General features: G+C 36.6%; 1 protein-coding gene across 6 annotated transcripts in view; it reads right to left on the reverse strand.

Moving 5' to 3' along the window:
- Nucleotides 1–17,709, reverse strand: part of LOC126272348 (cytosolic carboxypeptidase 1-like) — a 499,992-nt gene that overhangs the window by 332,888 nt on the left and 149,395 nt on the right. For all 6 annotated transcript variants that reach the window (XM_049975148.1, XM_049975150.1, XM_049975152.1 and 3 more), the window contains exons 4-9: nucleotides 9,337–9,406; nucleotides 8,853–9,008; nucleotides 5,157–5,288; nucleotides 4,896–5,027; nucleotides 4,667–4,810; nucleotides 3,891–4,109 (exon numbers count right to left, since the gene is read on the reverse strand). In XM_049975148.1, the coding sequence (XP_049831105.1) occupies nucleotides 3,891–4,109; nucleotides 4,667–4,810; nucleotides 4,896–5,027; nucleotides 5,157–5,288; nucleotides 8,853–9,008; nucleotides 9,337–9,406 (853 nt within the window). The remainder of the gene's footprint in view (nucleotides 1–3,890; nucleotides 4,110–4,666; nucleotides 4,811–4,895; nucleotides 5,028–5,156; nucleotides 5,289–8,852; nucleotides 9,009–9,336; nucleotides 9,407–17,709) is intronic.

Here is a 17,709-nt window from a genome sequence, read left to right on the forward strand (position 1 = left end):
TGATGTTTAAATATTTCTCTTTTACAGAAAATATTTCTTTGTTGTAGCTAGTCTGTATTTTATATTCTCTCTACTTTGGCCATCATCAGTATTTTGATGCCTAAATTGTTGATGTTTATCTTACAATCTCTTCTCAAGACACTATACGAGCCATTCATTTGTTCTTCCCCATCATTTGCCATCTCTGATCAAATTAAAATGTTGTAGGTAAACCGCAAAGATTTTATCCTTTCTCCCTGAACATTACTTCCCTTTCCAAATTTCTCCTGCTTGCCTTTACTGCTCATTCAGTGTACAAATTGAACATCATCTGGGATAGGTAACAACTCTGTGTCAGTACCCTCTCAACTACTGCTTCTCTTTCAAGTCCTTTAGTATTTATAATTGCAAACTTATTTCTGTAGAAGTTGTAGATAACTTTTTGCTTCCTGTAATTTAGTCCTTGTGCCTTCATAATTCCAAACAGTTACTTCCAGCCCAAACTGTTTACAGATTTCTCCAAATCCACAAATGTTATAAACATGGGTTTGTCTTTCTTCAATCTATCTTTTAAGATTAGTCATAGGTTCAGTAACTCTTCACATATTCCAGCATTTCTTTGGAACCCAACCTGATCTTCCCCAAGTCTGGCTTCCACTAGTATTTCCATTTCTATATAAATAATTTTTGGTAGTATTTTGGAACCATCTTGTCCACTCATATCACATCTCTCATCTCATCTACTTCTTTATTTTATTTTTAATTTTCCTGTATGCAACATTTATATTTACCACAATTATGAATGCCTTTTTAGCTTTGCATTTATGCTCTACCTTGCCTTACCATTTTGCACTTCCTGTCAAGTTCATTTTTAAATGTCTTTATTTCCTTTTGTGTGCTTTATCTGATACATTTTTATATATTCTTTCAGCAATTAAATTAAATATCTCCTGTTATACAAGGATTACTACTTATCTTTCTACCTGCTGGACCCTATGCTGCCTTCATTATTTTATTTCTCAAAGCTACCCATCTATCTTCTATTGTGTTAATGTATGTGACCTTTTCAAGCAATTTACATTGCTTAGTCAGAAAGTAGCAAGTATTTTTACCTATTTATGTGCAATGGTTACATTTCTTTATGTTGAGGGTTAACTGCCATTCCTTGCACTATGTGTCAATCTTCTGCACGTCTTCCTCCATTTTGCTACAATTTTTTAGGATTGAAACTTCTCTAATCATTCATGGACACAACCTGATCGGGATTTATAAGTTACCCAATAGGTTATTTATATATTATGTGGTGAACAGTAATGGTCCTGCAGCAATCCCTCCGATTGTATCTCTAAGAACTTTCATGAGTGGGGATTTCACTGCGTTCAAAATGAGATACTCTGTTCTATTTATTAGAAAGCCTTCAGTCCAGTCACTAAGTTGGTGTGATTTTCTATGAGAGTGTGGTAGTAATGAGCGTAAGAGTGGGTCTTAAGTTACTGGAAACAAAGTTTTCTTTCTGTATTTATTATTATTATTATTATTATTATTATTATTATTATTATTATTATTATTACTATTATTACTATTATTGCTATTTATTATTATTGCTATTTATTATTAAATACAGAGCAGTGTGCTAAAGCAAAATGTCTACGAAGGTGGTGTAGATTTCAGGTAGAGGGACACACATTAATAATACTACTCCAACAGGAGGTAAACTAAGAAGGCAGACACCTAACATTGTAGCAAATGAATAGACCTTGTTCCTGTGTCTGTTATGAACTAGAAACAACAGGCCGATTAACCTTTTGCATACCCGCCAGATTCTCTCTCTTTCCTGCAGCCAATTTTCTTATTCTTTAGATTCTGCAGAGATGTACATTTAGCAACTTTTCCTAAATGCTGATGAATCTAGCACTTTAATTTTTTTAACTTACATCTACTAGAGGCCACTTACAACCAAACATGCAGTTATTAGCCATAATTTTAATTTCTATTAATTCAACATGTTGACTTTCCAATATCTGAAGAAGTAATGTCAAGACATTTTATTCCAACAAAAATGTAAATTTAGGGTACACAACTGAAATATATTAATGAACAATTTTAAGTAGTACCTTAAACTATGCAAAACAAAAAGTATGCTTACAAAAATACACAATTCTGGGTCTGTTTCTGACTATTTTACACACATTATCTGTGGTGAATATAAATTCTGCAAGCTCTAGCCTGTGGGGTAGTTACGAAACATCAATGTAAAATGGTGATATGGGAATTCAAACGAACATCTGTGGTAGTTACATTTCCCTTATCTGTTATGAATTATGATAATTAAAATGTGTAACTTCTCATACGTCTCTTTCATTTAACAAAGAAGTTACTGGCACTGTGTATGAGACTCTTAACTGTGTCAAATTGTATTCCTTCATCTTATCTATATTACATTCTCATGATCACTTGCCTTCACTGTCTGCAAATCAAAAACTGTCAAAGTCTGCAGAGTCTGCAAAGCACCAGCTGCTGCCAGTTCACTTAATCAGTTCGCTGACTTTGTATTTCCAATAAAGAGTAATTGAGAAAAACACATAAAAAGCTGATAAACTAGAAAAGGTTGAAATGAACTGAGATCTAAAAAGCTGCAACTATAAATGAACCCCCCCCTCCCCCCCCCCCCCCCCAAAAAAAAAAAAATCTGAAAAACACAAGCACCAAGCCTGCACACCAGATACTGAAAAAGCAACTTCCAAAGTTATGGACACACAAAAACAAAACTGCATCTTTCCTGTCATAGGTCTGAGGTTCAGCATTATTTGGGCCTATTTCACGGCTTCTTTTTTTAGGTATGGCAGTATTTGCTTCTCTTTAGTTTCTGTTGCTGACCCCTCAGGGTCAGAACTGGACAAACTGAACAAAACAGTGTAACTGGGTTCTAAACTTGTATTTTTATTTCTGTTGATTTTTATCATGGTGTGAAGCCTAGATCCAACTAATTACCAGGGATATGAAAACAGTCAAAATACACATTATTAATGATTAGAAATAGTTGGTTAGAAACTGTATCAATAATAAGCTATCAGTCTGCTATTAACTATTTGTCCATTTTGCTAGTTCTGCCTTAATAATGTTCTTATTTTACTACAGTATTTTTATACTCATCAAAATCACATTAAACAGCAAATCTGATATGTCAAGTTATCAGTCGGTATAGATAATTAGACAAACTTATGCTTCAATATTAATATTTTCTATGATGTATGTATACAGACTGAAATGACAAATGAAAATTTGCAGTACTGCCAGTATTCGAACCCAGTTCTCCTGCTCAGTAGGCAAATGTGCTAACCATTATACCATCCAGCCACAGTGACTTTGTACAACTGCATGGATTACCCTAGCATACCTCCTCCTCCATACAAATTCCCATTCACACTCGGCCCTCTTGGTGTTCCTCTGGAGAGAGGAATGCTAGGGCAGCCTGTGCATTTGTGAAAAGCCACTGTGCCTGGGTGGCATAGTGGTTAGCACATCTGTCTAGTGAGCATGAGGACCCTGGTTTGTGCCTCAGCACAAATTTTCATTTGTCGCTTTAGTCTGCATATATACATAATAGATGTTTGGGACCTGAAAAGGTCTCTGTTTTTAATATAATCTATATAGTTCCAAAGATTCCAAGACTTACGAAGCGGGAAAGCGCCGGTAGACAGGCACAATAAAATAACAAACAAACACTTGTTATTTTATTGTGCCTGTCTACCGGTGCTTTCCCACTTTCTAAGTCTTGGAATCTTTGTTTTTAATATATTTTTCCCACGTGGAAGTTTCTTTCTATTTTATTTAGAACTATATAGCTTAGTACATTCGTATAATTAATTACATTATACTGTGTGATGGTACAAACTTGGTTTATTGAGTACCATTTGCTTCTGATGTATTTTCTTTTGCATATGGCAATCTGAAAACTGCTGGGCTTGAGTGAGAATCAACTGGAAGATTTTTCTTTGCAAGACATAAATTAATAACATTGCAAACACGAGTAAGAAGTGGATCATAGCACTTTTCTTCTGGACATGTAATACAGAATTTGTACATAATTTGCAATCCATTGTTCCCAATCACAGTCTTTCTGCCCAATTCTGGAACAGAAATTTGTATACAATGAGTTTAACTCTGCAGTGTAACAATTTACATCTGCAAAATTTATGAATCTATCAGTTTCACAATATTTTTTTGTTGTGGATAAATATTGTATTGACATGCTAAACATATTTAAATTCCAAAAAATATGTTCTTAAAACTAAAGTCAAAGAAGAATGCAAAAGTCATTTATGAGTCAAATGGTTTATAATAAGTAGGGTGACTGTTACAGTTAGTACAAGAAGTTCAAATTTAAATTTTTAAAATACCAGTAGATAGTTGTCAAAGCAGTGGAAACCAATACAGTGCCTGATTTCCAAACATTACTCAATAATATATAACTTCTTCATACGGTAGACTTATCTTTCAGATATTACAAATTTCTGACATTCCTGCTCGCGTTAAATTAAGAAGTTTTGCAGATTATGCTAATGTTTTAACTAACTAACTGTTAATGTCAATTTAACAAGAAGTATAATATGGACCACATTTTATCAATATTCATTTGCAAGAAATATGGTGTTATGGTGTATGAAATCTAAACATTAATACTCACTAGATAGGCAAATATTTTGCAAGATAACCAAGATATGGTTACATATCCTGATTCTCATTTTTCCATCGTAACGTTCCCATCTCTCAACCAGGCGCAACAATAATGGAATCAAACCAGTTTTCACAATGCGGGAACAACAAGATTCTGAAAACAGAGAAACTGTTTTATGTTGAAAGGAAAAAAGGGTGAGAGTAGATAATCAGCTAAATAACACAGGTTACAAACATACTGTTTTTACTAAGATGATGAAGCACACTAAGACATAGCTTCAGTTTTGGTGATGGTGAAAAACCCATTGTCACAAGGGTTTTCTCCACTGTAGGAACAATGCCATCTTTGAGTAATACTGTTGTAGTGTAAGCTGAAAATGAAATTGAGAACATAAATAAATAATAACATATTCCAAAATTATTTCTGTAAGTATATAAATTACTTCCAATTAGGAGCAAGAAACTTGAAGAGTTCAATAAATACACAAAACAATACTTACTGTTTCTAGAGAGAGCTTTTATAATCAAAAGGAGTGGAAAAATTAATCTTGTGTTATTATGATGCATTCTTAATAAATAATGGAATGTCTTGACAGCTCCTAACAGCCTTGCCTTCAAAGAAAACTTTGGATCTGTTAAAAAAAAAAAAAAAAAAAAAAAAAAAAAAAAAAAAAAAAAAAAAAAATCACTATGCACTCACATTTGGATACATAACAACAAAAATAAGGTGATTTCATGAATTAGGAAAACAGAAATCAGAGGTCAAAAATTAGAGTTTGATAACTACTGTTCAAGGTTTTAAATATGTAAACATTATCTACATAAGAAGTTTATAACAGATAAAATAAAAGAGATTACAAATTGCACATGTATCAAATACAAAATTATATTCTGTGATTTTTATATCACCTTCTACAAGCTGTAGTATAGTGTATGTTCGAGGCCATTTCGTTACATGATCAGTTGCTCTCTTTCACAGTCAATTCTTGACTGAAACGATAAATGCCTCCACAGACAGTCCAAGTGACCTGATCAAGCTTTTCTTTTTTTGTTCTGTGCACCCATCCACCACCACCACCACTAGAACATTCTCTTTCTGGTTGAATTGGCCACTTCTCTTGCTTCAGATGACTATGCAATAAAGATAATTCTGCTCATTAAAGTGCCCATGTGTGGAGAGAAAATTCTTTCATTTATTCACTATGCAATATGTATATTCCCCAACCAGAATAAATAGTAGGCCCCCTTCACTACCGAGAGTGGGATGCCTACTACCAAACATCAGGCATACAGGTCAACTGCTCCAAGTCTCTGATATAATTTGCCAGTTAACAACAACCCCTGTGGCATTTGAAAGCTCTTCAGATATTTGTTTCCAAGGCATTACATTTTCTAAAATTAAAGGCCTGATACTGGTCCAGTTGTAGAGTCGTTTCTTATGCTAGCCTGCAACAAATATTTGCTATACATCTGAACTACTGAAAAATCCATGAACTGGCACTTTGCAGTACATTTAAAGCTACCAAGCCCACACTATGGGGCTGCTTGCAGGTGACCAAGGATTGTACCATGCAGAAACAAGTCTGAGGGCCTGCCATGTGGCATTATGTTTCAAAATTCTTTAGGAGTTTACATTTTGCTTTAAGAAAACACTCGTCTCTTTCTGCATGTAGTGCACTACTTTCTTTACCTTGAAATTACTTCTCTATTTAAAGTAAGGAAGATTCCTTTCCCATGTAGGCAGTGCAATTTTGGTTTGTAGGTAAATCTTCAAGTTCATTTACAGTAACCAGTTTTTTTCTCGTTCTGTTTTCTCTCTTTACATATTATACTTAACTTTTTGACACAAATGTCAAACAGCTCATTATAAAAGGTTAATTGAAATAACAGTTCAACTTTAATGATATCAATGTTTTCCTCTATTTAAGTTAAATATCTTTCCCACCTACTTATTTGTCACTTCTGAACAGTATTCTCTCTTTTTCCTACAATGTTTAGCTTTTATTCCTAAGTGTCACTCTTCGGCATTTCTACATTCTGTTGACAACTTTGTACTGACCTGATTTTTTAAAAAAATTTCTTTCACTTCCTCCCTCTGTCCTCTTTAATATTCTTTCCTCCCAGACACACTCCTACTCAGACTCGCTATACCACCAATGGACTGGCTGTAGACCAATGGAAACATGTCACTTGCTTGGAAGAATCAAATTTCTTATTACACCAGTTCGTGTCCAGATATGCCATCATCACAGCCAATGATTTCTTGAAACATACACTGTGCCATAGACACAGGCTAGGGAGCAGTATTATGTTATGAGGGATATTCAAAGGGATTCCATGGGAACTGCGATACTGCTTGAATGCACGATGACAGCTGTGGACAAGGGCTATGCAAACATTACTTAGGACCACCAGCATCACGTCATGCTTGATGTTTACCCAAAAGCAGTGGAATCTTCCAGGAGGATAACTGCCCATGTTACAAATACATAATCATGCTACATTGGTTTGAGGAGAACAATAGTACATTCATGTTGGTGTCTTGGCCTCCAAATTTGCCTGACCTGGATCTATAGGCACATGCCTAGGATGCTATCTGACATCAAATCTGTGCCCATAAACCATTAGTCCATAGATATCTGATGCCACATATGTCTGTAAGCCTACCAAGGACATGTCAAATCTATGCCACACACAATGGTTGCTGTATTTTGTTACAAAGGCGGACCAAAACAAAATTAAGCAGGTGGTCATAATTTTTTGGATTATCAGTTGAAGTTCTGAGATATCAGCGTCTTATTCCTTATTTCTCAATTTTGTTGACACCTGCTGAGAAGGTGTTCCTTCCATGGTTGTTTTCATAGAATGGGTATTTATAATCTACAGTGCTGGGAAAAATGCAAAACCAGCAAGGACTATGTCCAGTGGTACCAGAATGTAATATATGCATACTGAGGGTTGTATTGTTAGTGATTCATTTGCCACAGTTATCAGAGATCATATGGTGCTCTGGGTGTCTCCTCCATTTTGATTCTGCAGCCAGTAACTGCACTGAGTTTAGAGCTGAACAGTCTGTGCAACAGTCGTTCTAACGTACAACCATGTCCTGCTGATAGGCTTCCACTGACACCAAAACACCGCCAAGGACAGTTACTCTAGTGTTGTGAAAGAGTCAACTCGGGAGCGGAATGGCACTCTGTTGTTTTCAATGATAAGAGTAGCTTCTGTCTGTACGTGTGTGATAGACATACATGAGAACACCGTAGACCTGGTGAGCTGCCTGGTCCACAATGCATTGACCCACGAAACAGTGGTCCCATTCCAGGCTTCACTTTGTGTGTGTGTGTGTGTGTGTGTGTGTGTGTGTGTGTGTGTGTGTGTGTGTGTGTGTGTGTGAGGGGAGGGGGGCGGAAAGGGAGGAGGGCAGAATTACAATTCATGGTCACATCTGGTGTTTCTGCAGGCTAAAGCAATCAGTGCCCACTACACTGCTCAGGTTGTTATCCCTGGGCTACTGCCATTTCTTTGACAGGAAGGTGATGTGCTTTTTAAAAGGACAATGCACATCCACATAATGGCTGCTGCGACACAACAAGCTCTTCACAGTGTACAACAACTACCTCATAAGCAAGATTGCCCAGATCTCTCATTGATTGAACGTGCATGGAACAAAGTAAAGCAGATACAAACTTGTTTCTAGAGTCTGCGAGAACCATTACCAAATTGCAACAGAAGGTGCACAATGCTTGGGAAAATTTAATGCAGGATTCCATTCTACATTTGCAAATGAAAATACATGCCTGTGCTAGAGCGAAGTACACTATTCATTGATGCGACTGTTTGGGCACCCTTTACTGTGCCGTGTGTTTGATATATTACTCCTGCAATGATGAACTATCTGTCACATCATCTGTCAATAAAACAGCCTAGTTCTTGAGGGTATTGCATTTGTTTCTGCACTGTATGGTGGCCCACTGAAATCATTGGGGCTTTTTGTTTTTCGGGTCCCAGTTGCTCCCAAGTGCTGTATTGGATCTGTCCACAATTGCAGTAGAGGCTTCCCCTGGGTTTTATTTGAATAATAAAAATTTGGTGTGGCAGATGTCCCACACACCAAGCATTTCAGATTTGAGAGATATAAACGTACCCGAGTTGAACACACAGAAAATTTACAAAATAAGGAAACCAGTTCTCACCTCTCTGAGCAAGCTGAGAGATAACCCATAAAATCTCTTGTAACAATATCTCTGGAACATTTGATTCCTTCACTTGCATTTGCAGCAGCAATTTCACTAATGTCTGCGATGCATTTATAGCAATGAGTTGCCGGATGACAGGACTTCTGTTCTTTCCTGCGAACAAACAACAAAGAAAGTGCAAGTAGTAAACATATGGTGTATCAAAAACAATTCATGAATTTTAATGGTACACTCTTCATACTGAACAAGAAATAAGGTTCAAAAACGAGGAATAAGTTTCACCGATATACAGTATGTCACCAAGATCCCTAATTCTTTAATAGTGCTGAACAATCTGCAAGTTTTCATAGCACACTGATTAAGTTGTTATGTGTGCTAAGAATGTGTGCTAACTGACAGACGATGCATACACATACAGTTTAAGTGCACTTTATATCTTAACACACTTACTTTTAAAAAAATAATTTACCAAGTTTAATACCTATTCTTGGAGAAACACACTCGCGTAGTATCCCAGCAAGGCTGCATGTTGTTAGTTGGTCCTTCACAGTCTGTAAAACAGAGTTACATGATATTTCACAATAATGTTAATCATCATCCAAAGATTAATGTGTTAATGTTACTATCAACCTAATTAAATTAATTTCTAGAGTATACTTCAAGAAGTTCCATTTTTAATTTTATTAGTAGTTTGGACTCTAAGAATTATATGACAGTACCTACAAACGAAGCTTAAATGTAGTTAGCAAAAAGGAAAATAACTGATGTGGCCCATACTGTAACAAATTAATTTTGCCCAAATGCAGCAAAATTGTTTCATTTGTGGTGGATGTTTAGTTGGTACTGTGGAGATTGAAAAACAATGCACACTACAACCTTCCTGAATGCCGCCTAAAATACAAGACGTGTGTAGCACAGACAATGGCAGAATTTCCCCACAAGTACCCACATGGTAAAGAGGGAGGGGGTACAACGATAAATCTCTGGTACACATTTTATATTCAGTGCGTAACTCTTACAAGTTCTTAGAAATGACAGTGAGAGATTTTACTGAACCACCATTTAGCAGTATGTTGCCAAGATCTACAAAAACATTGTAGCCATGTCAATTGGTACATAATTTAGATTTGTTTAATAGAAAAGTTATTAAAGAGTAGTTCTAGCCGTTTTTGGTGTAGTTACAGTTTTGGCACTATTTTCCAGTCAAGATGCATGCAAACCTTTATGGAGCTGAAATAAAGTTCTCGATATCTTCTCTCGCTTTCAGTTTGTTATACAAGCCCTGACACAGAGACTCTGTTGCTGATTCTCAGCACACATTTATCCTTCCTCATCAGCAAAATAAAAACATGGCTGTAGCGTATCCATTCAAAACTCTCACAAAGACACCCTCTTCTCTTTGCTGCGCAACTTCATGACCACAGCAGTTTACCATGTGTCTATGCACAAAAAGACACCTTGTAGTTGCTTGCTAACATTAATTTAGTTTTACATGGCAGAGTGGCTGTAGTAGAGCAGAGAAACATGGCAACATTCCACAATGTGTGTGCTCATCTATGCTTCATTCAAAAAAAGAGAAAATACTTTTTGCACTAGAAGACAGAAAAATTGGGCAAAATTTCCACGTTTAAGAAATGCCCTCTTCTGGAACTAGTAATCTTGTGAACTCCAAGTGTAACACAGTGCAGAATGCTAACATAGTTACGAATTGTGCAACCCAATGGGCATGGCTTGTAATGTAGCAGACCAAGATCCCTTTATTGTAGTATACGATACACCTTTTGTTATGGCATAAAGTCAGCGCCGGCACACCAGTCAGGAATGACAGAGAACAGGAGGCTGCGAGAAGAGGTCAGCCAATTGCACGCTGACCAACCTCCCTCCAGGATGATGACACGACAGCTGCGGCCCCTAGGTCAAGAGGACATAAGCGCCACGCCCGACTGGTGGCAGCCCACTTCAATAGCAGCTTCAATGTTAGCCACTTCATTAGCCGATGCATCTTAGCCTCTTCATTAGCGCCTGCTAAATAGCACAGACTTGTGTTTGTCTAGTCTGAAGGAGAATAATTATTTTGTATGTCGCCCTTTGCTTGCGACACATTTGTGTAATCAAAGTGAAGTATCTGTATTTGTCTAGTCGTAATAAAATTCATTAATATGAGTTGTTATACTGTTTGTCTAGTTGTAATGGAACTGACAAATAGACATTTTATTTTATTATACACTAAAGTCATGTTAAAAAAGCTTTTGCTTAAGATAATACTAAGTTAGGTGTTGCGATCAATAATCGATGTTGGAATTGTATGTTCTTTGTAGCTAACGACCGTGATCTTTGGTCTACAACGGGTTTACGGGCACTTGAGTGTTAGCCACGGTTGAGTGTAGTTGTGTATATAGTTTTGGCAATAAATGTGTTTTTGATACAAAGAAACCGTGGAGTACTGCGTCATTTTTCGATAGTCCAGTAATAATTAAAAAACACGCACCTCTTCTTGGACCCATAGCAGCAAAGGAATCATTGCCTAGAAAACGAGAAGCCACATGGACAACACAGAATCAGCAGCATCAACAAAGGAGGCATCATGGCCAGCTCTACTAAAGTATTATGCAGCCATTAGCCACACCGTAACGGTGTCCTTATGGAGATAACTTTTCCTGAACAGTAGAGCGGATTCGCGACAACTGGGGGCTCGTCCGGGATTAAGACATTTATATGTACTGGATTGACGAAACCTGTTTTACAGAAGTCTAATGACCACTTGGTAGGAAGAAGTGCAATACATGGAAGTCAAGGGAGACGAAACGAAGCAGTAAAGTGGACTGACCACATGAGTGAGAACCCAGACTGAAAAGATAAGTACATTTGTGTAGTGCTGTTTATTCCTTTTATGATTTTGTGTGTGAAATGTCACGAAAATGACCATTGTGAAAGAGGAAATTGGTGCTGAATCCGAGCAGGATTGTGAAAAATTTGTTGGTCTTTGGGGACATAGACATGCTGATAAAAACGGAAGATGAGTCAGTCAAAGAAGCGGATCAAAGTCTTAATTCATCAGAACGTGATACGTCGGACATTAAATCGCTGTTACAAATGATGGAACAATCGTCAGCTTTAAATCAAACTGTTGCAGCCCGTTTACAAGCTAATGAAGATCAATTGCAAAATATGAATCTGACGGTCGCGGACAGTTTTCGGGTTATAAATCAGAAATTGTCGCGTCTAGAAGGAGCTATGAACAAAAAATTTGATAATGTCTTACTTTGGGGTAATAAACTTCGCAACGATATATCAAAGATAGACAAGAAACTTAGCAAAGCAGAAACAAAAATGTTGGTGGTAGAATCTAAAGTGGGAGACGTAAAATCTAGTCTGAGTAACAAAATTCAGTCTGTAAAAAATAAACTGGTCACAGACAGAGAGAAAAATGCAAAGTGTTTTGATAATGTTAATAGTCGAATAGATACAGTTTGTGTGAATGTAAAAGCTATGGCAGTAGATCTTGAAAGTAGAGTACATTCTAAACTAAACTTTGTGGATGATAATGTGGAAACAGTCAGTAACACAGTAAAACTCCAAGAGATTGAAACTAAGACAGATGTTAATGAATTAAAAAGTACAGTATCAGAGTTAAACCAGAAGTTTGAAATATTTAGCAATGATGTAGCTAACAGAAATTTTTCTATGAACACATGTACTTTATTATCCAATATCCAGTTAAAAACTTTTCTAATGAGTGTAGTTTGCATCCTGTTGACTTTCTGCCGAGTTGTAGAGACAATTTTTTGCCCAATATGAGTGAAAGTTTCAAAATTAAGTTTGTTAAAAAAATTTTGGAGGGGGAATCTTTGACATGGGCCAATCAAAATTTTTCTATGGACATGTCTTATGCCGTATTTGAAACTGAGTTCTTAAAACGGTTCTGGTCTGAAACTGAACAAGCCAGGATAAAGAGCGAGTTCCTGAATGGACCAAATTACAGAGAAACAGTTTTGTAAGAATCAACTGAAGAAACTTGTACATTTGAGTAAACCCTTTGATGAGCTCACACAGATAGATGCTTTAAAGAGAAGGTTGCCAACAGATGTGCAATGGGACCTAGTGTATGGACCAGATGACAACATTGAACAATTTCTAAACTACGTGGACAAACTTGACAGGATTATAGACAGAGTGGGGAAACCAAAAAACTATTTCAATCACACACAAAGAGCTGGGGATCATAGTTGGAGAAACACTAATTTTAACCGGGGGGAAAACAGTAGGCCCAACAACCATAGTTTTCATCATAGGGAACAAAATAGTCACAATATTAATAATAATTTCCATTCAAGGGAAAACTATAATTTCCATTCAAGAGGACAATCTGGGAAAAATTGTAACAGAAGTAATTACAGGGAGTCTGAAAACAGGAATTGACGTGAACATAGGGATGCTGGGAGTCAGAATGCTATGGCAAGTCATGAAATAAAAAACTAGCATGCGCTCCATTGTCGGTCCACAAGGTAGGGGCGAAAATCATAGATAATAGATGGACCAATAACACTGACTACGTTGCACCAAGAGAGACATCTCAAGTAATGAGTAGTTATCTTATGAATGTGTACTACCCTCTAAACACAGTACCTGTTAAGAATGAACACATTAGTTGCAATAAAGACCCAGAGAAAATAATTGACTTAGTTGAATTTTATGAATGGGCAGAAGCTTGTAGTTTGTCAGAGGACCAGCAGGTTAACGGTTTAAATGATTTAGGAATTTATGCACTGATGAAGGAACCAGGTGAGCAAATGGTTGACACTGATTTAACGAGCAAAGAATTAAAAACACTTGGGTGTGAAAGCAACATTTTAAGTCTTCAGGAGAGAGAGGTTGATTTTAGTATTTGGGAGAATGAAGATTTAATGATACATGATGATGGTGAAAAATATTTTGTTTGCTTTAAAGAGGAAACGGAGGCATTAGGTGTTGTGGGAGAAACTGATATGCATGTTGTAGATGTACCCAAGGATGTTATTAACAGTTTAAGTGGTGGTAATGCCAGTGTCACAACCAATAGGCTCTGTAATCCAACATCTTACGAAGGAACCTGGGCAGTTGATAAAGATTTCCTGAACAGTAAAACTGACTGTGCAAATAGGCTTCCATTTGCAATGAACAAAGGTGAATTATTTCTTTATAATATGTGGCTAAATAGAGATGCAATTAAAAATGATAGCAATTTTAGAAAAATGATTCTTAATATGTCTCAAATTTTATATCCTGATTGGTGAAAAAACACTAAACATATTATTGTTGAACAACTGAAGGATAAATACCTTAGTGGTGAACAATGTTATATGGGTGAAAATATTTGGATTAATGAAATTATCAATGCAAGTGACAGTGCTAATGATGTGTGTGTGTTAATGTTATGACCGTAGATAATAAAGGTGACAGTAACATAGGTACTTGTAAGTCAGAAATTCAAAATGATTTATTGTATGAATACGTTCAGCCTCAAAAAGGTGATGACATAGGTAGTCCGTTCATTAGAGCAAAAGTTGGTACCTGGGAAGGCAAGTGCCTTATAGACACAGGGAGTCAGGTGTCAGGAGTATATGAAATACTAAGCAAAAAGCTGAAGTGAGAGAAAGATTACATTGAAACGCCAGTCATTGGAGTGAAAATAAGAGGGGCTACAGGAAAACATAGTAAAACTGTGAAAAGAAACTTTGTTATCTTTTACAATTGAGGGAGTCACATTTACACATGGATGCCTAATTATACCAGGCCTCAGTGAGGGCTGTATTCTTGGGATGTCATGGGTTCTGAGTGTAGATGCAAGATTTGACTGGGGAGGACAAAAACTTATCATAACAACACCAAATGGGGGGTGTATCTCCGCCAAATTTGTCATATAAAATACAGTGTTGTGTAATGATAAATTTAACACTATAAATCATGTAAAGGAGAAGAAATATGTTGACAAACACATAACAGAGCTGGATTTAAGTGAAGTAGATTTCAACACACTGGTAAACACAAAGATTTCCGAGGCTAGTGGTCTAAACAATGAGCAAAAACAGGAACTAGAGTCTTTGTTATGGGAATACAGTGATGTCCTTAGCAACATTCCAGAGAAAGTTAGGGGTTACGAATGTACTTTGCATCTAAGACCACATGACCCATTTTTCATAAAACCATACGGTGTGCCCATAGCAAAACGTACAGCAGTTGAGAAAGAATTACATAAGATGGAAGTGTGTGGCATTATTGAAAGGAGTATCAGTGCTTATTATAACCCGCTGGTAGTTGTGTCAAAGAGTAATGGGGGAGTGAGAATAGTTCTTGACTCCAGGCCTTTAAACAAGATCTTATACAGGGAAACAGACCACCCTGAAAACATTGATGAGCTGTTGCACAAGTTCAAGGACATAAAATTAATGTCAAGTCTAGACTTAACCTCAGGCTTTCACCAAGTACCCCTGGCACCCAAATCTAGGAAATACACTGCTTTTCTGTACAATGGCCGTTGCAATCAGTACTGTGTAGTCACGTTTGGCTTGAACTCATCGGTAGCAGAATTCATTAGAGCTTTAGACCATGTGCTTGGGCAGGAACTTTTATCCAAATTAGTGATTTATGTAGATGACATTTTAGTAACTGGACAATCTTGGAATGAGCATATTGGGCTTTTAAGACAGGCGTGTGAGAAACTTAGAAGCGGGGTAATGACACTAAAACTAGCAAAGTGCAAATTTGCAGTACCTGAGTTAAAACTTTGGGACATGTCATAACAGAAAAAGGAATTTTGGCTGATCCAGACAGAATTAAAGCTATTGCAGAGTTTCCTATACCCTGCAACAGAAAACAACTGAAATCATTTTATGGGCTATGTGGCTTCTACAGAAAATTTGTAAGTAAACAAAGCTTAAACACACCTTGTCTAAGTAACTTGTTAAAGAAGGATACTGTTTGGATATGGAGTAAAGATTGTCAAGCGGCTTTCGACATAATAAAAAAGGAACTGAATAACCAGAACCTGTTACACAGACCAGATTTCAATTTACCTTTCTGTTTACATACTGACAGCAGTGATTATGGGCTAGGTGCTGAATTATTTCAAGTAAAAGAAGTCAATGGGGAGACAGTTCATGCTACAATTGCATTTGCAAGCAGAATGTTACTGAAGCATGAAAAGAACTATACAGTAACAGACAAAGAGCTATTAGCTATACAATGGTCATTTTCAAAATTCAGGACCTATTTACTTGGACATAAGGTAATAGTGTACTCTGATCACAAAGCCTTAAGCTATATACAGGAATGCAAGCTCTATCATGATAGGCTTACAAGATGGGCATTGTATTTACAACAATTCAACTTTGAAATTAAGTATATTAAAGGCACTGACAACATAGTTGCAGGTGCTCTATCAAGGCTACCAGTAGGAGGGGAAACAGAAATTTTTGATCAGAATGAAGAAAAACACTTTAAAAAGAGTTATATTAAATGGGTCACAGATGAGAAAGTTGTTAGATCATTGTGTTATAAAATCAGGAGGAGCCAGAACCGTGATGCAGATTGGAAATTAGTGAAGAGCCGTTTAGGGAAAAAGAACTATGAAAAATTAGACAAGTACTATAAGGTGTTTAAAGGTACTCTGTTTAGGAGAACTGCTGAAGACTCCGACAATTGGAAACTATGCTGGCCTGAGGAGGAAGCTGAGAGGTTAATTAGGTATACTCATGAGAGCTATGGTCATTGTGGCATACAGAAGTGTGTGCAGAAATTACAAGAAAACATATACTTCTACAATATGGCCAAGAAAGTTAGGAAAGAATTGTCAACTTGTGATAAGTGCCAATGAGTCAAAGTAAGTAACAGAAAAATGTCAAGGTGAAATGCAAAACATTATTCCTGCACAACCTCTAGACTTAGTCGCTGTTGATTTCTGTGGGCCGCTTCCAAGGAGTAGGAGTGGCCACTGCTACATTTTTGTCATGGTGGATGTATTTTCTAAACTAATCAAGTTGTATCCTGTCAGAAAAGCCACAGATAAAGAGATAGTCACAAAAGTTGAAAAAGACTATTTCTTAAATGTTGGGAAACCAAAAGCAATCTTGTCAGATAATGGTTCTCAGTTTTTCTCAAAAGTTTGGAAAGCCTTTGTTGATAAATCAGGAATCAAACATGTTCAAATATCTGTATATAATCTGTCGTCAAACCCAGCTGAGAGGTATATGCACGAGATTGGTCGTTTATGTCGTACATATTGCCGTCATAAACATCCTACGTGGTATGACCATGTACGAGACTTTGAAGATGTTATGAATAGCTTGCAGCACACTTCCACAGGATTTTCACCTCATGAAATTATGTTTCATCTAAAACCAAACAACATTATCAATGAACTTGTAGAATTTCCGCCATGCACAATGATGACTATGCGAGAACGTGAAGCCATAGTCAAAGAAACCATGATAAAACAGGGGGAAATGAGAAAAAGATGACATGATGGCAAGATCAAAGCAACTAAGTTTAAAGTTGGAGATTATGTTTTAGTAAAATCACATGAGAAATCAAAAATTCTAACTTCTGAAATAAAGAAATTCTTTGATATATATACATGGGTCCATTTGAGATTGTAGAACATCCACACCCGAATGCATACCGGTTGGTGTATCCTAAATCCAGGAAAGTTCTCAGGCTAAGGAATATTGTCTCGTTGAAATTGTATAAACAAAAGGGATAAGACTAGTCTGAGAAAGTGAAAAGGTGACTCAACAAAGGTTTTTCACTGGAAATTTTGTATATAAAAAATTGTCTGATTTTGTTACAGTTTTGTGCCCTTTAAAATGTTTATTATTTG

Source organism: Schistocerca gregaria, chromosome 5 (genome assembly GCF_023897955.1).
Source record: "Schistocerca gregaria isolate iqSchGreg1 chromosome 5, iqSchGreg1.2, whole genome shotgun sequence".
NCBI classification, from domain to species: domain Eukaryota; kingdom Metazoa; phylum Arthropoda; class Insecta; order Orthoptera; family Acrididae; genus Schistocerca; species Schistocerca gregaria.